This window comes from Mus pahari, chromosome 20 (assembly GCF_900095145.1).
Source record: "Mus pahari chromosome 20, PAHARI_EIJ_v1.1, whole genome shotgun sequence".
In the NCBI taxonomy this organism is placed as follows: domain Eukaryota; kingdom Metazoa; phylum Chordata; class Mammalia; order Rodentia; family Muridae; genus Mus; species Mus pahari.
In genome coordinates, this window is record NC_034609.1 from 45637807 (window position 1) to 45664397 (window position 26591).

The window sequence follows — 26591 nt, forward strand, 5'->3', positions numbered from 1 at the left end:
TTTAACCCACAAGCCGCCTCTCCAGTCCCAGCAGTTTTAGACCTGGAGAAGCTGCCTATATGATTAACTCAGCAGACACTCGATGTTCTGGGCTGGGCCTCAGGGGTGTGGCCACTTGCCTCAACAGCCGTGTACTCTTCCCTGGATGTTCCGCTGTGGAGTCACAGCAGCCTGGAAACTTGTGTTCCATCAGGTTCAGCCAGAGGGCTATTCTTAGCCATGTGGTGCGGCCAGGGGAAGCCGCTCTGAGTATAGATAGTAACAAGTGGGCTATTTCAAGCATCTGGAGAGCCCCCTAGAATATTCTGGGCCACAATGCTATTTATATAACCCACCGGGCTTCTGGACGCAAAAGCTATAACCTTCGTGTCTCTCTGGCTTTCTGAAGAGGTTTCTTTCAGCGGGGCTGTGGGGACAGGGACCGGGTCATCCAAAGGCCTGCTGTCCCTCAAACACCTGTTCCCAGAAAGCCAGGGATGTCCTTTGCTTGCAACCCCGACTGGAATCGCAGTGGTTCTCCTCAGACCCTAGCTGTTCTCTCAGCAGACACTGTCCTGTGGCCTCCTGGAAGGGCAGCCAGCACTCTGGGGAGACAGCTTCCAGATGTGGTGGGTTGCATATTTATCTCCTCCTGAACTTCACTGAGCTGACAGGGTCTCTGCTTCCCATAGAAATCAAAGGGCTGTGACTGAATCCGCCTTCCATCTCTGCCCCTTGTCCCTCCTTGTCCCCTTGCTCCCATTTTGGAGAGTGGTTCTACCAAAAGGCCTAGAAGTTTTCTCAAAAGTTCGTCCTTAGGAGGGGAAATGGGACTTTCAAAAGTAATTCTGTAGAAGGTGACACGCAAGGAAGAAAGGCCACTCCATAGAAAAGGCCGCCTAAGCAAGCACCCTCTTTCTGACCCTCCTTCTGCATGTCAGGGGGCTGGGCCCAGAAGTGAAGTGAGAACCCCGCCCCCTAGGCCCTTTGCTGTGCCAGGCTGCCTGGGCAGGCGCAGGTGTCTGCATGCAGGGCTGCTCAGCTGCTGCGGCCTGACTTGAGCCTGGCCTGCTGAGTGGAAAGGGTCCTCTGTTCATTCCGTATCAGTTCCCTGGCAGGTACCCTCCTCGCGCTTCTCTGCCAGCCCTCACCCTCTGCTACCTCAGCCATCCATCAGCCCAGATATAAATACAAGAGCATTTTCCATGGGCTGGAACCGGGGGGGGGGGGAAACATTCCACTTTATTTTGGGCTGTGAGATTCCCTGCTTCATACCCGACAGGTGTGACAGCCCCATTTAGACATGGGGAGACAGAAATAGACCACAATCTACAATATAGCTTCCTTTGGGCATCTGGATGCTATTTTAAAAGAACATTCCTGTGAGGTACCCAGACTCATGTTGGTTGAGGTTCTGAGTGCCCCTCCACCGGGGGAATCTTGACCTGATTGCAGAAGGACAAGACATTTGGGGACAAGATTCCTTCCTTGCTTTGACAGAGAGATGAAGAGGAGGTAGGGGAGACAAGGGGCTTCTTACCCACAATCTTTGAAGCTGTTTCTGACACCTGACTGCCCTACGACCCTGTAGAGATTTCAAGACGGAATCATCAGAACACCCCGCCCCGCCCCGCCCCACCCCACCTAGCTCTAAGAGTGAGGGCCAGGTAGGGTGACTTCTCATGTTCTTGGATATTTGGGCTGAACAGCAGTCCCCACCCCAAATCCATGTCAAAATCGTAACCTGTTGAAGACCCTTAGAAGTGGGTCTTTGCAGCTGCTAAGATGAGGCCCTGTCCACAGGCACAGGGCAGTGTGACAGCAGAGACAGGGGACCTCCTACAAGATAAGGACAACATTCACCTCCTGCCTCGGAGACCACTTTGGGCTGGGACTTCTGGCTTCCAGAATTCCTGATGGGTGGGTGCATTTCCATTCAGAGGGTGCCCTCAAGCCCACTTCCTGCCTCCCATGTAGCAGAGAGAGGGTCTTGATCTAGGAACATGAGTGCCTGTCTCCAAAGAGTGTCCCTCTAACAGCAGGCATAGGTCTGGTGCTGTCAGTATGTGGCCTTCTCCCTCGTAGGAGTGGGGGTACAGCGTTTATGTGCTTGCTGGTCTAGAAGCCCAAGCTCAAGGTCAAGTTTCTAAGCCAGGTATGTTGCTCATCCCCTGTAACCCAGCTGAGGAGGCTGAGGCAGAAAGACTGCAGCGAGCTCAAGGCCAGCTGTGGCCTATAGACTGAGACCGTCTCCAAACAACCAGGTCAAGCTACGTCTGGAAGGTTCCACAGGTCAGCAAAGCACAGCTAGACGCTCACTACCAAGTCTGGCCTGAAGCAGCTGCAAATCCAGAGGCTAAGGTACCCCACACGACCCCATGGGCTTTCCTAGCCACTCGATTTCCCACATGAAGGTTTAGCAGGTTCCTGGAAGCTCTGGAGAAGGTGGGAACCCTTACTACTGGGCCTGGACAAAGGTGGCTGACACATGTCCCTTGTTCTGGGCAGGGAGTGGAGTGGCTGATAGACTGTTACCTAAAGATATGCCAAGAATTCTGTCTGCCAGATTCTGTGGGTCTCCTTTCTCTGCCCAAATGCCAACATTGATCAGTCAGAACCACTGGAGGACCAAGTTCTGCTCTCTCCTGTGTTTGGGACGCTACTCAGCTGCTAGCCACCCTACCAGTTCTCAACTTTGGTCCCATCCGAGCATCTTTCATGAGCCCTGCTGCTAGCGTACCCCCGACATCATTCCCCCAGGTCACTTCATGCAGCTTCTCTTCCTGGTTTTGTTTCTTCCAGCGAAGGCCGCAGGTCTGCCTGCACACAGGCCTCTGAAATGCTCGGACACGATGCCCTCTGCCTCCTGTCAGCTCTGTGTCCAGAAGGGTCCAAGATATCCGAATCCTGGTGCCCCCGGAGAATTCTGCCTCCTCCTCCAGAGATCCAGGGCATTGGTAAAGACTCAAGGCTCAAGGCAGGAGACCCGAGCGTGGAGGCTCTTTATTACGCACAGCTGCTCTCCTGAGACGTTAACCAGCCACCGAGGCCACCCTCAAATGGGACAACAGTGCTGAGGACAGCTGAGGTGGGATCTGGCTTCAGCCCACTCCTCCCTGGCCCCGCCTCATCTTACGGGGAGGGGCCAGGGTGTATGTGTGTTTGTGTATATACACGTATGTGTGTGTACATAAGGGGCAGGAGAAAATGTCACTCTGACCCCAAGGTGACGGCAACTGAGCCTGGCTAAGAGGTAGCTGTGCTTTTCAAGGTTGTACACACAGTGTGCTCTCAAGTAAAAATGGTCATTCCAAGTTGCACACAAGGGGACCCGGGTGGCCAGGATCATTGGTGTCATGGTGGATTTTGTCCAGTGTTAGCTATTTCCCAGTAGACACTCTTTTTGGAACGGGTCCAGCAGACAGGCCAAACTGAAAACAGAACCATCGGTTCTTATTTTGGTGAGCATCCTGGTGATAAGTATCCTCTGAACACAGGCCTTAGGGAAAGATGCCCGAAGGCTCCACTGGGCTTGGTTCTGGCAGGACACAGGCAACAGTGAGCTGGACTCTGTCCGGGATAACAGAACCACTGAGAGGATCGTCGGGTTTGGCCCCTCCACCTTGCTGTGCCCACCTAGGGGGCAGGACAGCAGCCAGCTTCCTCGTGCCTCGCCAAGAGAGACATGCGGGAGAAGGCCTTAGGGCACACGGCACACCTGTACTTCTTGGTACCAACGTGAGTCTGCAGGTGAGCCCTCAGGTTGGAGCGGTCAGCGAAGGCCCTGCTGCAGTGAGAACAGGTGTAGGGCTTCTCACCTGTGGGAGGAAGAAGGGAGGTCAGGTGAGCAGCCACCGCCAGCAGGACAATCCCACAGATGGTGGCCGAAGGTGAAAACGTCACCGTTGACCAATGAGTGACTCGTCCTTGTCCTTCAGATGCTCACAGCCCAAGCACCCGAGCCTGAAGCCTTTGGACAATCCTGTCACTCAGGGCAGGCTCACAGCATCGGAGCTGGGTGGAGTAGCTAGACTCCTAGACATGGGTGCCAGCTGCAATCAGGGCCGAGCACCAAGGATGGGGACAGAATCGTTCTGCTAAGACCTTGGCTTTCAGGATAACCCTCCTAAGAGGAAGGGGAGCGGGCCACTGAGAAGTGTCTGTCTGGTTCTGCAGCCCACCAAAGCAATTGTACCCTAACTGGTTACAAGTCTCCAAGTCCAGAGTCTGCCCTTCCTGTGGGACTATGCTCCTTCACCTTCACAGACGTCCCTGGCCCTGGAGCCGCGCGGTTGTTGTCGTTCAGAGACACCTGCCTCCTTGGCTCCCCCTCCAACCCTACTCAGAGATCAGGCCTTTGCAGATATAACAGTTAAGACAAGGCCATCTGGGCGAATCCTCACTCTGTGACTTAAAGGGGGTCTCTGTCTCCTTATGGCAGAGAGACATACCCAGGGGAAAAGGCTTTAGGAAGGCAAAGAGACAGACACACAGATATGGCCATCTGCCAATGAGTAGGGTGGCTGCCAGGAGACCAGAGAGGCAAGACGTGTCATCCCTACAGCCTTTGAGGAGAACGTGGCTTGGCCTTGCCTGGAGTTTAGGTTTCTGGCCTCAGGACCTTGAGGGAACATGCCCATGCTGATCTTTATCCATGGGGGTGTGTGTCAGCAGCTGTAGGAGGGACAAGGACCCTGCCAACCAGGAGACCAGCCCCTCCCCCAGCCTGGATCCTCCTCCGGGACTGCAGCCCCGCCAGCCCCTCCTACCTGTATGGGTGCGGATGTGGCCCTGGAGCAGCCAGGGCCTGGAGAAGGCCTTGCCGCACACCTTACAGATGCAGGGCAGCGTGTGGGTGCGGATATGCATCTTGAGGGCACCCAGGCTGGCATACTCCTTGTCACAGTACCTGCAGGTGAAGGCGCGCCCAGTCGGCAGGTGACAGTGCAGCTGCTGGTGCCTGGCCAGGCCAGCCAGCGTATGATAAGGCCTGTGGCAGTGGATGCACTCAAAGCTACCTGGGCCTCGAGATGTCCCCTCAGCCCTGAGATGTCCATCTAGAGCTCCATCTGGGCCCAGGATTGGGGGCCAGCGTGTGGGCAGCACCAACAACGGGGGCAGAGTGAAGCTGTCTTTGAGAGTCACACTGGGGGCCTGGGCAGCCCGAGGGCCCACCCAGCTGGTTTCCTGAGGTTCTGGTCCAGAGACACCCAGAGTTTCTCCGTGATGTGGTAGAAGAGGCAGGGAGATGCAGGCAACGGCAGAGGTACTGTCCCAAGGCTGTAGGGGGTCGCTGGAATTGCAAGGGGCCTCCTCCTGGGCTGGCAGGTGGCAGGATCCCGCCAGCTCCTCGCAGGCAGAGCAGGAGCCATTAGTTTCTAGAAGGGCAGAGGGGAGAGACAACACATAGTGAGGAATGAGGTCCCAAGGCCTGAGCTTTTGAACTTCTGTTCACTTTTCTGACTGTAGTCTGGTCTGTCTTATAGGTCAGCAGCAGCCAGCAGGAAGCCAGAGGTACAGATATGTACCATGAACCCATCATTCCTACAGCAGCCAGAGTCTTCACCTCCATCTACATTCTGGTCCAGAGAGGTGGTAAGGGGAGGGGAGGGTTGAGGAATGCCTGAACTAGACAAGTCCAGACACTAGAAGGAGAACTGGACTTGTTTAAAATGAGGAAAGTTATCTTCCGGAACCTCCAGTGCTCAGGAACATAAACAGCTGCAAAGCCAGGCACGAGGCTAGACACTCAGCATTCGGGAGACCGAGTCAGCAGGATTTCAAATCTGAGCCAGCCTGGGCTACATAGGGAAGAGACCTGAAGAATCAGTTCCTCGCTCCTCGCGGGACTCCTTGCTCAAGTCTGGGCAGCTTGTCTAAGGAGCCCTGGTCCTCCTACACAGACGTATGCTCTCAGAACCAAACGAACCTGTTAAAACCAGCAAGCCACCCCCACAGTAGCCAGCCTCCACTCAGCACAGGGTCACCCTTGTGGCGTCTCCTTGAGTGTGTCACGACCTGCTGTGCGCGGCCACATCCCTGACCACTCAACAGCACACCCTCGCTACCCTGTATGTGTGCATGAACAGGCCCAGCCAGGCAGGCGGCTGCAGGCGGTGGCCACAGCTTAACTAGGCAGTGTCAGCTCCAGTCTGGGCTTCCTGTGCCCTTGGGTGGTGGCTCCTGTATTTGTGGCCAGAATTTCCAGTGTTTAATCAAACAATGCTGGTATCCCCCCCGACACACATGGAAGACCAGGCTGCAAATTAGAGGCAAATTCTGGATTTGGGGACAAAGACAGAAGCACCAATCAGCCCCCCCACCCCCCTACCCCGCCGCCTCATCTGCCACACGCACTGAGACAGACCTCTACCGCTGTTTCTAAGTTGATGCAAAGGCTTCGGGTAGACACGGCAGTTCACAGGATGGGAGGGACCATTCCCAAAGGAAATGTTTGATTAGAAATTAGCCTAGGTACGAAGGCTGTTTTACAGCTCCACTACGTAAAGTCTAATAGCACAATTTAGATAGGTACAAAAGAGTAGGAGCCACAGCTCAGCTGGTAGAGCGCTTGCCCAGGACTTCAGATGTCCCGGGCTCCTTCTCCAAACGGTGTGTAACGCTGCACATCTGTAATCCTAATTAGGAAGGCAGAGGCAGGAGGATCTGAAGCTAAAAGTCATCCTCAGCTACAAAGAGTTCAAGGTTAGCCTGGGACACAGGGGACACCCACCCCTCAAAAACAGGGGCTATAGGAATATCTATTTCTCCAAAGATGGCTGAGCGAGTAGACATGCTTGCAGCCAAGTCTGCCAACTTGAGTTTTATATCCCCAACCCATAAGATGAAAGAGGAAACCTACGTGCAAGTCATCTCTAACATCCACACACATTCCATGACATAAATGTCCACACCTACTCACAAATAATATTGTTTTTGGTTTTTCAAGACAGGGTTTCTCTGTGTGGCCCTGGCTGTCCTGGAACTCACTCTGTAGACCAGGCTGGCCTCAAACTCAGAAATCCACCTGCCTCTGCCTCCCAAGTGCTGGGATTAAAGGCGTGCGCCACCACTGCCCCGCAAGTTTTCTTAATTAAAAAAGAGTAACGTATTTAAAAACCATATGGGCAGTGTGCACACAAGGAAATACCCATCATCAGACACCGAAAAGACACAAATTAAAACCACGTCAAGGTAGCATGTCTTACTTCAGGGATGGCTAGAACTTGCAAGAAGAGACAAGTGCTGGCGGGGATGTGCAGAACCAGAAAGTTAAATCCCATTACTTCCTCCCTACCAGAGTGCTTTGACACACTGTTCCTAATTATATAGCCAGCTAATGTACTCTGGATTGGAGGAGGGGAGAGCAGGACCGCTAAGAGGCTCTGTCAGCAGAGTTTCCGACCACAGAATGTGGGAAGTTTCTCCGGGGTCCTGTCAGAAGGAGAGTCTCCACTTCTACCACTGAGGTCCAAACACTGTGTTCTGTGTCCACTCCACAGGCAGAGGAGCGCGACCTCGTGCAGGCGGGAGTGACCGCGGCTTCTGCATGTGCCTTCCCTGTGTTCTCCCACTTTAGTGATTTCTGCAGCTTTGGTTTACCGGGAGATGAGGGACTCAATGCCCTGTGGCTCGAGGAGTCCCTGAAGCCCCTTCGGAGGAGGGAGGGGGAACCCCAGGCCTCAGCACCTCGGGTATACTCTAGGGTGGCACCGTAATAGGAGGAGAGTCACTGGGACCATGGGGTCCTGGGAAAGCCAAGAGAGACTTAATGCCGCTAAAGGGCATTAAGGCTACTCTGGACAACCCCCTGTCCCCAACAGGGCCCTGCAGGACCTGATTTGCCCATTTGAGAGGTTAAGCTGGTGTGTGCTCTCCAAGTGCAACCTAAAGTTTTAACTCTTAAAACAATGGCCTACGGCCAGAGGCATGGCTCAGTGGTAAGTGCTTGACTAGTCTTGTGTGGGGCATTGATTCCACCCACCATACAAGAAAAAAAAAAAAAAACACATTCACTAGAAGTACAACTTTCCACCTCCTTTGTAAGGAGACCCAGCACCCAACTAAAAGAAAACCCTCCTCACACTAGCAGCTTCTGTTATGGAACTGCTGGTGGTGACTCAATTGAATTCAAAATGCCCCCCCGCCCCCCGCAAGAGCAGGGTCTTAGATAGCACCCCCTGGCAGCCGAGGTGATGGGGCCTGATCCAAGAACTCCCACCAACTAGGGCTAAGTGAGGGGTGCTGGCCTGAGCCCTGACATCCAAGGTGTCCCCGAGGCACTGGGCTAGTCCCCAGTAGGTCTTCCTCTGAGAAGTTGCCCACCTGAGTGTGGGTAGCTCTGACCATCAGGCTGGCCCTGAAGATTAAGGGTTCTCTTCTCAGGTGCTCAGACCCTGAACGGAGCCGTAAAGGTGGACAACTGAGCCTGTGCGTGGAGGTCGGCTCTTCCTTGGTCACTGCACCAGGAGAGCAAGGAGGCTTCTGGGAAGAGCGAAGACCACCAGAGGTTGTTTGTTCTATCAGAGAGCTCACCACCCACATGGCAGGATGCTCTGGGGGGGGTCCTGCCTTTTCTCACCAGCCACCATCTGTGGGCAGGACAAGTTTCCTGGCCTTTGTGTTTAGTGAGACCTTCTCTAGGTGGGTGTATACAGCGCCTGGGACATACTTTAAGTTTGGACCCTTCCAGACCTGCACAGAGAGGAGTTTAGTCTGCTTAGCCGAAGCTGTAGTGTTGGCAGTCCACAGGGAAAGCTCCAGGGATCTTTGGGGCTCAGGAAACTTTTCCAAGTGGGGAGCCCAAGGCATGCCCGAGTCTTCCGAAGCAGAGAAGTTAGTTGCCCTAGGCACATCCCTCTTGAAGCCAGAAGGGAGCCCCTTCCCCTCTCACCTGGGGCAGGTGTGACCCAGCTCCCAAGAACTTCCCAGCTGCCTCCAGCCCCGAAGCGCTGCGTGCTGGGGGCGGAGATCCGGCCAACCCCTACCTCTCAGTGTCTCCAGTTTCCCGTAGTTGGGGACCCTGTGACTGGAGTGCGTTTTCACCAGGAAGGAGCGCGGCATGGTCCCCTCCCGAGAGCAGGCAGAGTCTAGCCAGAGCCTGCAGCGGGATTACGGACCGCAGAGTCTGGCGGCGCCGGCGGCCGGCGCGGGCCGGCAGGTGCGAGAAGGGTCAGGCTCATTAGCATAGCGCACCACCTCGGCCAACCAGCGCCGAGCACGGCGGGGCGGGGCCGCGAAGCCACGCCCAGGACAGGTGCTCGGGCGGGGAACCCGCCGCGTGGTCGGCGGTGTCTGCCCCACGGGACTCGGCTGGCCCGCGTCATGGTCACGCACCGACCCCGCGGGGGCTCGCCATCGACCTGCCCTGGATGAAAGAGCAGAGTTCAGGGTTAGGTGACAGACAGGGGCCAGCCAACTTGGACGAGCAAAGTCCCTGTCCTCTCCAGCATCCTTTATAATCCATGCCCGGGAGAGTCGGAACAGCCTTGACTGGTTGTCTAGGCTCTCCGTGTGGATGTTTACGACGTGAGAGTCCGGTGGGACAGTCTCTGGGGTAGGTGGACAGAGCACCAACTGGGTGTGTCTGTGGCTGAGTAGCAGGGCTGTGTGGTCAGAACTGAACTTTACCCTATCACCCCACGTTCCTTGGCATCTGTGGGCTGAGGTGGGAAGGGAAGGTGAGTCTGCAGCGTAGGAGACAGTGGGGGAAGGGGCCTGAGTCACCCTGGCGTTCACGTTCACGGTTGCAGGGCACAGTAGCTGGTGTCATTTCGTTTTTTGGGAGAAAAGCAAGGTTCTGAGAGTTCTGTGGTCGACAGAACTGGGATTAGCCCACACTCCTGGCTGGTCAGATGCGGCGGCGGCAAGTACTCATTTGTTACGGTGTAATTGTGTGGAAATAGGGCATCTGTGGGAAGGCTCTCTGAGGACACATTCCTGCTGGCTGCCGGTTCCCCTGTACCTTGGATCTGTAAGATCTGTATTTGTAGCCTCTCCTGTTCCAGGCATAGATAAAAGCCTAAGGTTCCTAACCTGCTCGCATCTGCATTTCCTTCCTGCCCACCCACACAATGCGTAGCCTTGGGCTGACTCTTCCAGCTCATCTCCTAACCTCCTTAACGAGGGATGATGTTCCTCCTTAATGAGGAACTGCCAGTCTCATGAAAGGTGCTGGGCCCACCTTTGAGGCGTGGCCAATAGGCTTCCAACATTCATAAGCCATTACCAACCGTGAATGAAATTGGAGATTCTCACTTCGCTGAACCCCCCTCATCTTGCTGCGGTGACTCACAGTTACAGGCCAGCAGGCTTCATGTACTTCCCCGGGGAAGAGGTAGTGGCTGTCTCCAGCACTGGGGTTTAAAATTCTAAGCCCACGGCTGTGGGAAGCCTTCCCAGCGGGAGAGAGGCTTGCCTCAGCCAACAGGAGCCTCTTCAGGGCTTTCCCTAAAGACGCTGAGACAAGCTGTCTGCTGCCTACGCACACGCGCTATGCTGCTCCTTCAGCAGAAGTGCAGGTTTGGGAACCAACTCACGGGTTTCACGAGGGCCCCACGCAGATCTCAGCCACCCCCAGAAGCACACGGAGCAGGCCACAGGAAAACCAGCAGTCCTGACGATAGTGAGGTACACTCACCCCGTACCACAGTAACAAGTAACTCCACATGCTTCCTCACTGGGGGCTCTCACCGACGGGCCCACAAGAGAAGATGCAGTCTGTTTATGACTTGGTCCCTGGTATATTGCCAGAGCTGATAGATAGTGTCATGGGTCTGACTGTGTCTATTCAGTGTATTCGTGATTTAATTCAGATGCTAAGTCTCATTCAAGAGAGCTTAACCCACTGATTAATGTCCTAACAAAGAGGGCAATGGGACTTTGGTGCGCACAGGGGTGGCCGGAGAGTTGAGATAGAGGCTTAAGGCCTGAGTGGTTAGCAACGAGGGAGCCCTTGTCCCCTTCCCTTGCTGACACACCCCCATGCTGGACTTCTGGCCTCCAAATGCGTTTCTGATGTTCTCTTGGAGGAGGAACACTCTGTGGTACGCCATTCCAGTGGCCCGTGGCACTTGCACCGATGACATTCTGAAAGCACTGGGTCAGCAGACTGGGTCTGCCCTACAGAAGCCCAGCAGACTTGTGGCTGAGCCCATCACAGCCTCTGTGGGGGACGCGGCTGTCACGATCGCCCCGCTCTCAGGCACACAGCCTGCCTTCCCTGTGGTTTCCCAAGGTGTCTGGAGTTCAGAACTGTGCATTGATTAAGGGAGGTGTGATCTGCAAACAGCCTCACCAGTCTATCTTCCTCCCGCTCTTCCCGGAGGAAAAGCTCAGAATGAGGGTGGAAGTGGGCTCAGCCTTCCCACTCCCTTGGTCTGGCACTGAGTGCAAGGACCGCTGGAGAGGGTCTTTGATCTACAGAAGGCGTTCCGCTTGATATCAAGAGATTTCGGTTGGAAATAGCCTTTGTAGAGAGAGTCCTTGAGCTGTGCCAGGTCTGGGCACCATCGTCTGGATGAAGCCTTTTTCTCCAGTGTTTTCAGTGCTCAGAAAGGGGGCAGAGAGTGCTGACATCTCACAGAACAGGGTCCAACACGAGGACAGACTGTGTTACTGTCCCTCACCCAGGCCTGGCTCACTCTGGTGTCTCATATACAGGGAGACTTTCTCAACCTCCTCCTGAGATCTTTAGCTGAGGGTCTTAGGTCCCTGCAGGCACCTTGGTTTCCGGGCGGGCTGAGTAGGAAGGCTCCACTCTGTCCTCCCCCACCCCATACAAGCTTGAAACAGGGTCTCCAGAATCCCTTCCCACAATGGGAACGAGTCCTCATGAGCTCAGATTGGGGGAGGGGGTTCCTTCATTAAGTAGGTGATATCACATACCACACAAATGTGCGTGAAGGATTCTGGGAAGGCAAGACTCCTGCAGGTGGGTAGGGCAGTGACTCTGAGGCATATGGTGTGCTAAAGCCTTAAAACCACACACTGTTCTGGTGCTGCAGGGATCTCCCAGGACCCAGGGATCACTGGTCAGTTCCTCAGAAGCCCAAGGCTGAGGAGCCCCGTGCCCTGGTTTTTTGCCTCTGGTTGACCACACGACCCTTTCCTAAGAAGAAGGTCCAGGAATGTGTGACAAGGGTGTTTGCTTTCTAGGAAGCAGGGTGCTAGCTTGCGGTGCTGTTGCATAACTTGAAACTACAGGCATGTTGCTGCCAGCCCAGGCTTCTGACGCCCTAGATGCCGCAGGGCACAGCAGCATGGGTTGGGGAGGATGAGTGGGCGGGAGAGTCACAGGGGAGTCCTAGGTGACTTCCTGACTAGAATAGTCCGAGGTGGAAGAGCCTTTAGCTAGCTGAACTTCCAGCCGAGAGCTGGTGAGGCACAGCTTAGGCAGGGGCCGCCCGATTGTAGACAAGGTGCTGCTTTGCGCTCTGCCTGGGGAGACTGTCCCTCCCTCTGGCGAGTGACTATGTGGCAATAGGTTTGTGTGTTACACTCTCAAGAAGAGTCATGGCCCCTACTCTCAGGGGTCACTTGTCTCCCTGAGGTGGGATGCTCTGAAGAGAGTGCGCACTTGGGAAGGTGAGAATGGTAAGAAGACTTCTCTCCCTCTCTCCACTCTGGGAATGCTTTGCCCGGGACAGGAAGTGGGAACCCAGTACAGAAGAGGACAGTAGCTAGCTAGTCATGTGGGACACAGGAAAGGGATCCCTTGCTGACCCTTTGCTCCAGCGTCCATCAACAGCAGGGGCAGCTGGGTGTGGCTCTTCCTGTAGTGGCAACTGTGGACTTTTGATTTCTTTAAAATATACACAGAGCCGGGCCTGGTGGCGCAGGCCTTTAATCCCAGCACTCGGGAGGCAGAGGCAGGCGGATTTCTGAGTTCGAGGCCAGCCTGGTCTACCAAGTGAGTTCCAGGACAGCCAGAGCTATACAGAGAAACCCTGTCTCGAAAAANNAAAAAAANAAAAAAAAAAAAAAAAAAAAATATACACAGAAACGTTGTCAGAATGTCCCCAGGGGTGGGGATGTGGGGTGGCTTCGGATCGTCCATGGCGCTGACTGTGATTTGCCTCGTGCTCTGGCAGAGGTGTGGTTTTGCTAGCTGCAGATAGTTTCCGCGATTGTGTGAATTCTGGGTCGATAAATGCTAGGGCCTCAAAGAGGCAGAGTTGGTAGTTGGTGGTAGTTCACAGGGGTTGGTTGAGGTTTGTTAGTAGTTGTGCTCAAAGAAGAAACAAAAGGAAAGTAGATTCAGGTTCTTTTCCCCCTGTCCTTGTTTCTCTCCTGTCTAGTGCTAGGGGGTGAAACTCGGGCAGGGTGGGGGGAATGAAGGGTGGGAAAAGAATCTCCAACAAAGGAGCAAAGACAGCTACACTCTCCCCCAGGCCTCCTGAGGGATGAGTCCACACTTGACTGGTGAGCTCGCAATCTATTGCTGCCTGTGCTGTCTAGAGAGCAGAACTCAGCCAGGAGAGCAGGCTGCCCTGTGCCCGTTGCTCAGATGTGCAGTATGACCACAGTGGACTGACGGCTTCCCCATCTTCCATTCCGTCTTCACGTTCCCCAGCCCCCACAGGTCTGCAGACCCTGCAGTTTTGAGGATCCTTAAAGACTGGACTTACCCTTTGGCCTCCACAGATGCAGCATAGATAGGCCACACGCAGGGCTGCTGCCAAGGTCAGGGCCTGCTGGGACTGGCTTGGAGCTGTGACTGAGTTTCCTGGGCACCCAGGGATCATGCCCTCTGAGTGCCATGCCTGTGTCACTGTGGTCAGTCCTAGCACAGGCCTGGGCCTGTAAGAGTACCACTTCAGCTCAGGACAGTGAGTGACTGCCCAACAAGTGGTAGGCTTAGCTGGCAGCCAGGGACGAGCACAGGCCAGCCCTGCTCTGAGGCCTCTCAGATGTAGTTGACACACAGTGAAGGTAACTAGTGGGGGAGGGTGGCCTTGCTATGGCACTGCTGGTCCAGAACCTGACATTGCCTGCAAGGGCCCCCAACCCTACTTGTTACAACAGAGACCTGCCAATGGGTGCCACCTGTGAACAAAGTGGGACAGTGAGGAGTCATTCTGGGCAGACACGCCCATAACATCTGCTCTGGCTGCCGAGTGTCTCACCTTGAAGACCAGGCTGGCCTCGAACTCAGAAATCTGCCTGCCTCTGCCTCCCGAATGCTGGGATTAAAGGCGTGCGCCACCACGCCCGGCTGTGTTCTGAGGTCTTTTGTGTAGTCCTTGCTGGCCTCCCGGAGCTGGCCATGTAGCACAGGCTGGCCTTGAACTCAGAGCAATTTGGCCTCAGCCTCCTGAGTGCAGGGTATCTCCTGCTTAGCCACCATGTCAGCTCTCTTCAACTATTAGAACCCTGGGTGAACTAGAAGACAGCCCTGCGTTGGAGGTGGGCCCTGGGGGAGTCACAGAAGCTGGCTTACCTCACAAGGTCCAGGATCCAGACCAAAGAATGAGAAACTGGAGCCAGAGACGGGGAAAAGCAATTAGTACTAATGTCCCCAGCAGTCGGCAGGCTACCCAGAGGCCAGGGAAAAGGTTACCAAGGGCACATGGCAGAAGAGTCACCAGGGAGAAAGCACCTGAGACAGGATGGAGCTGTGGACCCTGGCAGCCCCGGCCCATAGACACGGCGCAGTAAAACCCAGAACCAAGGCCCCCGTGGGTGCCTGGAAACACTTTATTTAAACTCTTTTGAAAAGACAGCAATTTATGCCATGAACAGAACAAGATGCTGACAAATGTTTTCTTGCCTGACCTGCCATCAAGCAGGTCTCTCTGGCCCTCGAGGGCTCTACTACTGGTAAGGGAAGTCCCTGCCTGAGGAGGGATGTGGTTGGCTCTGGAAGGTGACACGACAGGGCAGAAGGACTCCATTCTGTCTGGGCTGTTCTACATCTGCTGGGAGCAGCCACAGCAAGTGACCCGCCCGGTACTAGGATTTCTTCTGGGTCATCATCAAGAGAAAGCACCAGACAGAAGCCACCTCCTCAGAGAGCACATGGCTCAGGGACACCACCTGTCACTCAGACAAAGCCCTGGCCACGCCCACACTTCTCCCTCTATACTCATCCCATGTTTATTTTTGATATATTTTTTTTAAAAAATATAACTTTGTAAATGCTCCATAAAAATACTGCTCTCCCTAGTCAACCGGGTATTGCGGTAGAAGAGTAATGCTTTGTCTTTGCTCTAGAAAACGTGAAAAGATCATCACACAGGATAAGATAGAAAAACGCAGGGTTCCTAAATATCACAAAAGCCAGTACCAAATGCTCACGGTGGAAGCGAAGCTAGGGACCGACCGGGTGGGCTGGCAGCCTTGGGTGGGCACCTCTTCCCCTGGTCCTGCTGGGCACAGCTTAGGGCACCTCATCCTTCTCCACACAAAGACATCAAGTCCGGGAAAGGCAGCCACCTGCTCTAACCCAACGGCGGCCAGCACCCGCCCCTTGAAGCACCGAGGGCCCAGTGCTGCTGGCCAGGACCTGGTGACCCTGCTTGATGACAAGGGGCCAGCTAGCCAGGGTCCCAGCCTGGGGATTCTGAGACCAGCTCTCCTGTGTAACATTCCACTCGGCCCGGTGAGGCGCACTCCTGTGCAGGTGCCAGGGCAGAGGGCAACAGCCCTGTCCCTTGAGGCGGGAGTGTGTCTTCTGCCCTAGAAGAGGCAGATGGCCAGGCTGTGCCTCAGTTCTCAGAGAGGGACAGAGCCAGGGCAGCCTGGAAGGCGGCTTCTTCGTCGATGCTGTAGTCCTGGGGACAAGCAGAGATACATGAAGGAGGAGCAGGATGGCTCCCAGACACCCACTGTCACCGTGTGTCCCAAGCCTCCTTCACAGAATGCCTGCCCCAGTTCTTACATGCGTTCCCAAAGGTAGCCTTGGATCATGTGTGCACACCAATGCTCTGCAGGTTTGTGACCATGAGGCGTGGGTTTCAGATGGTAAGAATCTTTCTTCTACAGCTTAGTTTTTGGTGTGTATATGTACAGACATGTGTGCCATAGTGTGGGTAGGACAGGGGACTTTCTCACTTGTCCTGTGGGTACCAGGGATTGAACTCAAGTTGTCAACCTTGGCAGGAAGCAGGAGCTTTTACCCACTGTTCTTGGACAAGAACTGTGTTTTCTTAGATGGAAGTTGTCAGAGCCATGAGCTCTCCAGCCTTGGGGACCAAGAAGAAGCCAGCCAACCCTATTTGGCTAGAGACTGCAGAGGATGGGAGATTCTGACCTAGTTTAGGAGTGGGCTCCTGAGAAAGCCCTTCCCACTTCCCTTCAGAGTCTCCTTGAAGGAAGCACTTCACCAGGGACTCGTCTCTGCAGCTGCTACAGAGAAGGTGATGCCTCAGGGGGCCCGAGTGGGCACCAAGGGACTCAGCAGCTACCCTTGTGCAGGTCCAAGCCCTTGACAGGTTTGAGTGCCTAGTACCCTACATCCAGTGGCCTGTCTCGCTCGGCACTTCCAAGGCTCAGCAGGAGACACCTACCACGAAGGTGTCGTAGGAGAACTTGTGCCGGTGCAGCAGATGCTGCAGGAAGTTGGCGCTTTTGTAGCTGGGGTCCCCCCAGGGCATTGCTGAGCAGATGGGGCATACCTAGAAAATAAGTTGGGGGTAGCAGGCAGGGGCCCTCTCCTGCCTACATGCCCACCCACCCACTCACAGTATGGCATGCAGAGCACCCTCCACTTAAGATGTCCATCCCCCAGACCAGGCCTGTCCCCGTGTCTCCCTCAGGCAGAAGCCCCATGCCATAGCTGCTCACCACACGGTTGGGATCACTACGGTGACTTTCCACGCAGTGCTTCACCAGCTCCTGCTGATCCAGATTGCGGGCTCCGCAGTAGGGGCAGGCGAAGGTAGACCGGTTGGGGATATTGCTAGGGGTGGGAGGGCACTGAGTGTGCCTGGGGCTAAGAAACCAGCCTGCCCTCTGTAGACAGGCTGGTGCTGACCCATCCCCTGCAGCCCAAGGGAGCAGCACTCTATGTCTTGTAAGGAAACTCTTGGTCCTCTCCTTTTCCGCACACACTGGACCAATGGGCCGTGGTCATGACAGAGGGGAGGTGACTGTATGATCCTCGGCCCAGGAAGAACCCTTGCTCTGCCCATCTTAGGTCCCCATCCTAAAGGCTTGCCTACCTGGGGATGGGCTGGGATGTGGGCACCACAGGGACGAACTTGGGGCAGTTAGCCATCTGCTCCTGGACCTTCAGGCAGGAGGAAATGTGCGCTCTCATCTTGGCCAGTGTTACCTGTGAGATGAGAGAAGTGGAGCTAGGCAGGTTAGGACTCAGGCAGCAGAGACGGGCAATGGCCAGCAAAGGCATCGGACCCGTCCCTTCTGCTCTTAGAACATGCAGTGCTGAGCAGTGACCTAGAGCTTGGGCTTCTGCAAGGGACCCTGGTGAGGAAGAGAGAACACATGGAGGTCCACAGGTGTCACAGAGCCACACAGACACAGCAGTGGTCATGGCCCTCAGGGTAGCTCACTGTAAGCCCCTCCCTTGGGACAGGACTAGTAGGCCCCATGCCTGGGTCCCTAGAAAGGCCTGCAAACGGAAGCTGCTCCAGCAAGCAGGCAGGATTAGTACTTATTAGGAAAAAAGGCCTCTCCACCCAGCTGGTCCTATCAAGTCACCACGACTGTGCCAGAGGAAGCTGGCCAAGGACAGCAGCCTCCCTGAAGGGAAGGGATGTATTCCCTGCCACAGAGGCTCACCCCAGTATGGGCTCAGTGAGCAACCCTGAAGAGAGCAAGAAGCCATGGTGAGCCTTCCCCTGAGGGGGGGACATCAAAGCTGGGGGTAGACACTTAAGATTGAGGAATGACAAGGCCACATCAGTACACCGTCCTTGTCAGGTGGGTACAGCACATGTCCTCAGCAGCCAGAGTTTGTGCCTAAGACCAGCAGGGGTTCAAGAAGGTCCTCCTGAAGCCCCTGTCACAGCTGGGTATCCATGCAGGGGGGATATGCTCCAGAAGACAGATTATAAACTTGAGGTGTGGTTGGTGAGATGGCTCAGTGGGTAAGAGCACCCGACTGCTCTTCCGAAGGTCCGGAGTTCAAATCCCAGCAACCACACGGTGGCTCACAACCATCTGTAACAAGATCTGATGCCCTCTTCTGGAGTGTCTGAAGTCAGCTACAGTGTACTTACATATAATAAATAAATAAATCTTAAAAAAAAATAAACTTGAGGTGTTTGGATGAAGTGTGCAGTCACTTCACATGTGACACTGACAGGATTGCGTCCTCAAGTCTCCATGGGAAAGTCTAACCAGGGAACCCTAGCACCAAGCGGACCACAGCAGCTGACCCAGCCCAAGGTCACTCCAGGTCATCTGCCTGGTGACCTTCAGGACACTGTGACAGGTTAACACAGTCACAGTTTATTAACTAGACCCAGGGATGTCTGAGACATAACTGCAATGTGCTCACAGCTGCTTATTCCCCTAGGAACAGAGGAGGAGTGTGGGAGCAGGGCAGGTTCTGGGGTCTGTGAACCCATCTCAGGTGGGGGGGACCTCGTGAGACGATAAAGTGAGTAGTGCCCAGGCCACTCTGCTCAGGACAGACAGGACACCAGTTGCACGGAGTTAATACTCAAAGGCCCTGTCTGGCTGGACCTCCCACCTCACCCCAGAACCTTCTTGGCTTCCCCCAGATTTGTCCCAGCCCGAGTGCAGGGTCTGCATGGGCCACAGTGCATAGGCTGAGTCGAGCCTAAGTCAGGCAGCTTTTACAACATTGCCCCCTTGGTGCTCTGAGAGGGTCTGGCAGGTGGCTTCACACTGGAGCAGATGTGGTTCATCAGAAAGGGTTGTGAGCCCATGCACCCAGTTCCTCTACGGGAGAGTGGAACCCATTGGCAGAAGCTCCCCCACCCCCCCAGCCTGAGGAAGCCTGAGCAGGGCGGGTACCTTCTTGTTGCAACCCCGACAGGGTGCCTTGTAGGACGACAGCTGCTTCTCTACATGGGTGGCCTTGTCCACTCTCTTGGGGTCGAAGGGCAGGCGGCAGAGTGGGCACAGAGGGGATGGCACCTGCAGACATGGCTGGAGGCACTCCCCGCAGAACCTGCAGGTGACACGGACCTGAGGCTACTGCAGGGCTGCTACAGCTAGTTCTGCAGACAGTATTTTGTTACTATCCCAGCCCCAGCCCACCCCCAGCAGGACACAGCTAAGAGGTGAGCTGTCCCTCCCAGCAGGACAGCCCTTTTACTTGGCATATCCCCTGCAGCCTGTACCCCCAGAAGGAACGCCCCTGCAGCAGGGTGCAGGCTCTTTCCTCAAAGTCTCCTGATTATGTGGTGATTGACAGAACCTTAGGGGTCAGGGAGTAAAATTACTAACAACTGTGAAGAAAACGCCAGGCCTGGAGCCCTCATTCACCAGATGGCCAAAGCTGGCCAGGGACAGGGTTCTAGGCCACAAGAGTCTTGTATCCTGTGAGTCAAAGCTCAGTGACAGGAGGGACTGTGATCTCTCGCTGGCATGCTCCCAGATACCAGCAGCATGAGTTCTGTCTTTGCCTGGCTAAACCCCAAGCTGGTGTTTCTGGGGTCCTCTGCTCAGCAGCTGCACACCAGTGGGGAACAGAAGGAAAGGGGTGTCACTTTGCACGCTGACGGCTGGTCTTGGCTGCCAACCTGACTACATCTGGAATTAGCTACAACCAAATGGCTGGGCACACCTGTGAGGGATTTTCTTCCCTAATCAGAGCATTTGATGTGGGAAGAACCACTTCTAATCCAGATCTTTGAGACCTTTAATCTGGGCCGCAACTTCTGCTGGCGGACGATGTAAAGGACACAAAGAGGAAGCTCACCCTCTGCCCGCTTGTGCTGGCTCACTGCAGGGTCGTTCCTTCACTGGCATTACAGCCTACTTTTTTGGAATTCTAGAGTATCCTGAAGACCAGCTGAGACATCTGATGCTGTAGACTGAACAAGTACTGGATTCTTTGGCCATTGTTGGACTATGGCTCGTAAACCATTCTAATAAATCAATCCCACATATATATTCATATTCATTCTATTCTGTTTTTCTAGAACACTGACTGATACAGATTTTGGTGTCAGCAGTGTCTCTGAAGCAAGAAGAGAAGTATAAGGAGAATTTTTAGGTAGCTGAAACAGGGTTTCCAATTTGCTGACACCTACAGTTATTAGAGCCTCCCCTGGAAGTGCATCGAGTACTGAAAGCCCGTGGTGCGATGAACTGAAGAAAATGAATGGGTTTGATGACTGTGTGTGTGTGTGTATGTGTGTGTGTATGTATATATGTGTGTGTGTGTGTGTGTGTGTATAAATAAAAATTGACAATTTGTAGAAAACCTAACGAGAATGATGCTGCTGGCATCCCCAGATAAATTAAAACGGGGGAAGAACGAGTTGTGCGGTTCAACCGCCTTCCAGCACAGGGAATTCAGTGACGGACAACGAAGGAGAAGATAGAACTGACCAGCTCCAGAAGGGAAGACACGATGGGAAGGTTTCGGGGTACAGGGGCCCTGGAAGAGAAAGAATCTTCCGTGCAGCAGCCACAGAGCGAGCGCATGCTGAGGAAAATCAAACCTCATTATAAGGTTGGCTAAATAACAGCAAAGACTCAAGCCCCAACCTCAGAGGGGAACAAGTGGAATCCTGGCACCTGGGATGAAGATGTGTGAGGACTACACTGAAGGCCGAGAACACTGAGGCCCCAGATCCTCGAAGGTCTCTCCCAAGGAAGTCTCCACCCTCAGCACATGGATTCCTACTCCGGCTCCCTGAACTATTGCCTCTTCTACCTTTGACTGAGGAAACTAATTGTTCATTGTCTGCTAAACCAGCAGTGACCCTGTCTGAAGGAAACGCCAGGCAAGAGAGCACTGATGTCCCTCAGCGCCCACCAACAGGTAGGTGCCTCTGGACCCATAACCAGACTTACGGCTAGCAGGCTCCTAGGCAGGAGGTAAAAAGTGTAGTCTCTGAGGAGGTGAGCCACACTACTAAGGAGCTTAATGAGTTTGCTCCCTCACTAAGCAGAAGCCTGGGAAATGTGTGTGGGAATGGATTTTACCTGTGTGGATAATGGTGGAAGGAACATAAAACTAGATCAGGCTGAGTTTATTGATATGAGCCCATCGAATGAAGATTCTAGGTTTAATGTGGACGCTTGGAGTTTTAACAGGTGACCTCTGCACAGAATGGCAAGTGCTCATTAATAGCACCAGGTAGGAAAAGGGGGAGTGACTCAGCCTCCAGAAAGATGATGGCCTCCAGGACTGAAGGAAGAGGCTACAAGAAGACAGCATGAAGGTTTATTTCTCCTGGAGGTTTTTCAGCAGGCTGTGAGGGCAGGATAAGGAGGCACACTGGTCAGAAGAGATGTCAGAATTTGCAGGTGACACAGCCAATGTCCCTTCTGGCACTTTGAGATCTCAAGAAAATGTTCTCTTTGCAGCAATGAGGCTGGCAGACCCCTAGGCCTTGTCAAAGGTTCCTGCACCCTGGTTTTTGATGGAGCCAGCACCTGAAATGCTTAACAGAGCCGAAAGAAACAAGGCCTGAGAGCCGACACTCAGTGGGCGTGAAGGACTCTGGGAAGCACCTTCCTGCAGTTAGTGTGGCTCGCTCTCACCTACCTCACCCTGGCAGAGCCGGCACTGAGTGGGCGTGAAGGACTCTCGGAAGCCCCTTCCTGCAGTCAGAGTGGCTCCAGCAACCACACACCCAGACTTGGAATCCCAGTTCCGTTTATAGGAAATGTGCAGCACGGCCCAATCCAGAGCGAGCGAGCAAGTGAGCTGGTGAGCAGATGCCAGGACTGTGCAAGGAATGGCTTCTTTTTGGGGTGGGGAATGTTCCAAATGGTGCTAAAGGTTGTGTGACTGAGCATGAGGGAAACCAATGGCTTCCACAGTTGTTGAGTTTTTTGAGCCACGAGGCTCAGTGACTCACTGGTTAAGGGCCTCGGCTGTTCCTGCAGACATGGTAGCTATCAACTGTCTGCAGCTACAGTTCTAGGTGGTCCAGAGCCATTTCTGGTCTCCATGGGCAGTGCATGTATGATACAGACACACATGCAAGCAAGACACCCATAAACAAAAAATAAAAACCCTAAAAACTTTAATATAAGACTTTACTTTGTGACCTGTGCCAGGCCTTGAACTCATTCCTGTTTTACCTCAGTCTTCCAAATACTAGAAGTGCTACCAACTTACAGGCAGGAGCCACAGTGCCTGGTCTGAATGAGCACCCTGTATTCTACCTCAGAGACTCCCACAGGGAGAGCAAGGCCACACTGGGAAAGAAGAAAATTGTCCCAAAGAGCAGGTCTTCAAAGATGCTGGCGTTGAGAGAGGAAGGCGTGCTCATTCTCTGAGAATTTGAGGTCTCAAGGACACTGCTTGTCTACACGGTGACTGTCCCCAAGAGGAAGTAGAACAAAACGTGGGGCGCAGCTCCTGGCCTAGTTTCCAGACCACACTTCTCCCACAGAGTTCCTGCCTGCATCTACAGAGGCTGGTGCAGGGCAGCTTCTCCACCACGTGACGCAACTGAGGGCGTGAATGTGGGAGAGAGCACCCATCGCATAGCCCCTTCCTGTGTTCTTCCACCCTCAAGGCAGCCAGTTCCCTCAGGCAAAGTTGCCTTGTGATGTCTCAAGACTGCTCCTCTGGCCTGAGGACAGAGCTGGAGCACACCTCTACGGTGGCCTGGGGACAGAGCTGGAGCACACCTCTACAGTGGCCCCCCTGGCAGGCCTCCTGCCTGGATCTTGCAGCCTCCCCACTTCCTCTCCCCCCCCCCCTGGTATCAGTGCAACAACTCTGTAGGGTTCTACACACACAAAAACCTCAAGAAGGAAACAGCTTTGGGCCAGGTGGCTCAAAGACGGGAGGAATCGGTGACATTTTCAAAGGTGATGTGAAAGCTTAACCCTCATGCTTATTTAAACATGGACCACACCCCACAGACACTGCGGGATTAAAGGTAGGACTGAACAGCTGGGGAACCGGAGCCAGCAAAGAAAGCAGGGCCACCTTCCCAAGGTGAAGCTGTCCAGACGAAAAGCCTGTAGAGGGAGCAATGGGACCAGGTTTACAGGAAAGGGGCTTTCCAATCCCGTGTTCTACCTTGCCAGGAGGACAACACATACTGATGGGTGAACACTAGCAAACTGAAGAACACAGTGGCCTGTGTGCACAGAGTGAAGGGACTTGTTAAAAAAAAAAAAAAAGGCACCTCACAGAAAGAACACACCGTAAAACGCCCACTCGTGCGTGCATACAAAAAAAATGGGTCCTGATCCAAGGCTTCCTGCTAGAATGTCACAGGAGCATTAGACTGAGCAGGAGCTAGCTGCGTCCCTACAAGACAACCTAGCAGAACTCTCCAGAGGGATCCAGTCTTCGGTTCAGCCTGACACGGGGGGCAGGGAAAGTGAAGGAAGCTCTCTGGATGGAGACAAGGTTTCTGTCACCTCCCTGGATGACTCGCAGGCACACGCCTACCCAAGCGGTTCCAGTTCCCTCTGCACTAGAGCCTCCAGAATCAGCTGCCTCTGTTGTTTGCAAAATGCCTCCCACCAACCTGGGTGCACCTTGTCCTGCCCCAAGCAGCCGAGCGCCCCACCACCTCAGCAGCGTGGCCCTCTGCTGACAAGTCCCCCTGCCCTTCCTCTATCTGCTAATCTCAAGAGCCGTACTGTGGGGAGGTCATGGAGCAGACGTTCTATCTTGGCTCCCTCCCAACCAGGCTGGGGTTGTGAAGGCCCTGAGCACCGCTCCCTCCCGTGAAGAGTCACATCCTCAAGTTTCTGCTCCTGAAACCTAGGAGGAGGAGCCGCCAGATTGGGGGCGGGGAGCAGGTCTTGGCTCAGCCGGGCACCTAACGAAGTGCTTGGTGTCTGGGTCCCTTTAGGCCCTGCTGTCTGGAAGCTTCCTGTTCAGAATAGGCCAAGTCCTTCAAAACAAAACACCAGGCTCCAATCGCGTCCCTCTCCTAACTTTAGGGAAACTCCTTTCCTTGACAGTCAAAACGAGCAGACATGGGGTGGAATAGAGTGGGTTGCAGAAGTCACAAGTCGTTTATTTACAACGGCCCGCTCGCCCGATCTCTGCAAGCCCGGACCCCCGGCGCTCGGCGCAGCGGCCGCGTCCTCCGCCCTCGAAGCAGCCGGCGGCCGTTGACAACGCGCGGGGCCGGGGCGGGTGCAGGGCGCGCGCGCGCGGCCGGTGGGCAGGGGCAGGGACTGCTTCCCCCACGTCCCCCGTTCGGCCGCCAGCCACGACCCCGGTCCGGACCCCCCTCCCGCGGGCTCCCGGCGCGCGCTCTCACGTGTGGCCGCAGCTGCCGATGGCCACTGGCCGATGGTACACCTCCAGGCAGATGGGACAGCTGAACTGCGCCTCCAGGCCGCTGTCGCCGCCCGCGGGCCCAGCCGGCGGCTGCCGCTGCTGCGCCGAGGCCACCAGGCTGCGGAACATCGCCATCCCCGGGGCAGGCCGCCGCCGCCGCCCCCTATCCAGGCCGGCAGACCGGCGTCACTGCCGCGACGGCGCCGCGCTGGCGTCACCGCCCAGGCCCTCCCCCCGGGTTACGTCACGACAGCGCCCTCTCGGCGGTGACAGCATCTCGGCGCGCCGGCTCCCCACCCCTGCCGTCGGGACCCAGCCCCTCCATGTGTCAGGCCGGCGAGGATTACGCGGGGCCCGCGCAGCGGGAGCCTCCGCCCGTGCCGCGGCCGAGGTAAGAACCTTCTACCGCCAGGCTGGGGACAGTCTCCCCTTCGGTCCTCGCAGACACCGATCGGAGTTCCAGGGCTGCTGTGAATCGGCGGCTAGAACTAAACCCGGGCTCTGGCGCGTGAGCCTGGCGTTTCCTCCGCCGGCTCGGGCCGGGAAGAGAGACCCTGACTTCCCCAAGCCCCGCCATGGTGCGAGAATTCTGCCACGTATGTTCTTGTTCTCTCAAAGCCGGGAGCAGAAATGTGTGAAGTGCGCAGAAGGCCTGCCGGTGGTGGTGATACGAGCGGGAGATGCCTTCTGCAGGTGAGATCTGGGCAGCGTCCCCACCCCAACCCCCGCACGCCCCTTTTCCAGGCTTGCTTGTTTTCTTGTAAAGGCGTGGTTGCTTTGCACGTGCTTTGCCCTAACCGTAAATAGTGGTAGGAACTATTGGTAACGACCCTTGTCATCTAAACTAGATTCACATCTGTTAATTCAACACTCCAGATCCCATGCCAGGAGAATTACCTCCGACTTGAGGCCAACTTGGGCTACAGAGAGACCCCGTCAAACAAAATGCCGAAATCTCTTGCGCAGGTGCAGCCAGCCTCCCTTTGCTTCTGTGTTACAGGGATTGTTTCAAGGCATTCTATGTCCACAAATTCAGAGCCATGCTTGGGAAGAACCGGGTCATCTTTCCTGGGGAGAAGGTACGTGTGGCGCCTGGGCCCTCTGCTGTCAGCCCTGCTGTCTTCCGTTTATTTCTTTAGCTGGCCCTACTGCCTCTGGACCTTGGTGTCTGGGGCTATCCAAGAAATGGACGAGACATGGATGCTCATGTTGATGATGAGCCCTTGCTGATGCTCTCCCCATCCCCAGGTGCTCCTGTCCTGGTCTGGGGGACCTTCATCCAGCTCCATGGTCTGGCAAGTTCTTGAGGTACGTCTACACCATCTTCTGGGCGTAGGCTTCTGGATTGAATGAGCAGGGGCCTCCTTCCTCAGCCTATACTATGGAAGTTTTTGGTTAACACTCGACAGCACCCCACCCCACCCCAGCTGGGACACCTTTAGGATGTCCCGTGTATATTCGGCAGGTGTGCAGTCCAGACAGACGCCCTATGCAGGGTCCCAGGCTACATCCCTGTTTAGCTTTATTTATTAGGACACAATTTCAAAGATTGGTCAATCACAACAAAGAACAGAGAGAAATATTTGTCAAAATCTGTGGGAAGCGGGTGTGGCCGTGGCTGCAGCCTTGTGAGTCAAGACGGCACCCTGGTTCACTGCCAAGCCCCATGATTCCCTGCTTGACTACCAAAAACCTGATTATGTGCACCTGAGTGATTACGCGCTGCCTGACGTATAGCTTCATTCAGCATGATATTGAGTCACTGGCCTATCAACGTGCCCCTGTCTGCATGCATGGCTCACGTATAGAGCGTGCTGAATGCTGATTGGATGATGAGTGATGCGAGATGAGTGCAGAGGGTGGATGGGGATAAATTGGGCGATCCCAGAAAAAAGTAGGAGAAGCTGAGAAGCTGAACTGCTGTAGAGAGCTGGGGTGAGCTGTAGAGAGAATAAAGGAAGCTGCAGCGGGAAGCTGTGGAAGCTGCTCAAACCCTGCCTTGGCGTAAGTGTCGTCTTTGCCCCACCTCTGCGGGACGGAGGGGGGGGGGGCGCGGCAAAAATCAATGGAAGAAGCAGCCTAGGTAGAAGGAAGTGAGGCAGATGGAACGGGACTTAGTCTAAGAGTGTCTGAACCTGCCGAGGTATATAGGGTTTCCCTGAGGGACCCCGTGCAGAACAGGGACCTCCATGCTCTCTCACTGTGGGGTACCAGCTAGAGAGGCCAGTGGAGAGGCTGT

General features: G+C 54.8%; 3 protein-coding genes across 3 annotated transcripts in view; 1 reads left to right on the plus strand and 2 right to left on the minus strand.

Moving 5' to 3' along the window:
- Positions 1-2952: 2952 nt before the first annotated feature.
- On the minus strand, positions 2953-9162 carry Snai3 (snail family transcriptional repressor 3). Its single transcript, XM_021220708.2, has 3 exons — positions 8967-9162; positions 4749-5357; positions 2953-3797 (listed from the first exon to the last, which is right to left on the minus strand). Exons 1-3 carry the CDS (start codon positions 9040-9042, stop codon positions 3616-3618), a joined length of 867 nt encoding a protein of 288 aa, XP_021076367.1. The 5' UTR covers positions 9043-9162; the 3' UTR covers positions 2953-3615.
- A 5496-nt stretch (positions 9163-14658) lies between these two features.
- Positions 14659-24562, minus strand: Rnf166 (ring finger protein 166). Its single transcript, XM_021220412.2, has 6 exons — positions 24333-24562; positions 18925-19081; positions 17142-17254; positions 16765-16879; positions 16488-16595; positions 14659-15752 (listed from the first exon to the last, which is right to left on the minus strand). Exons 1-6 carry the CDS (start codon positions 24485-24487, stop codon positions 15687-15689), a joined length of 714 nt encoding a protein of 237 aa, XP_021076071.1. The 5' UTR covers positions 24488-24562; the 3' UTR covers positions 14659-15686.
- Positions 24563-24635: 73 nt separating this feature from the next.
- The window catches only part of Ctu2 (cytosolic thiouridylase subunit 2), a 5836-nt gene continuing 3880 nt past the window's right edge, over positions 24636-26591 (plus strand). The window contains exons 1-4 of the mRNA XM_021220532.1: positions 24636-24743; positions 24971-25045; positions 25353-25431; positions 25601-25660. Of these exons, the coding sequence (XP_021076191.1) occupies positions 24676-24743; positions 24971-25045; positions 25353-25431; positions 25601-25660 (282 nt within the window). The 5' untranslated portion in view covers positions 24636-24675. The remainder of the gene's footprint in view (positions 24744-24970; positions 25046-25352; positions 25432-25600; positions 25661-26591) is intronic.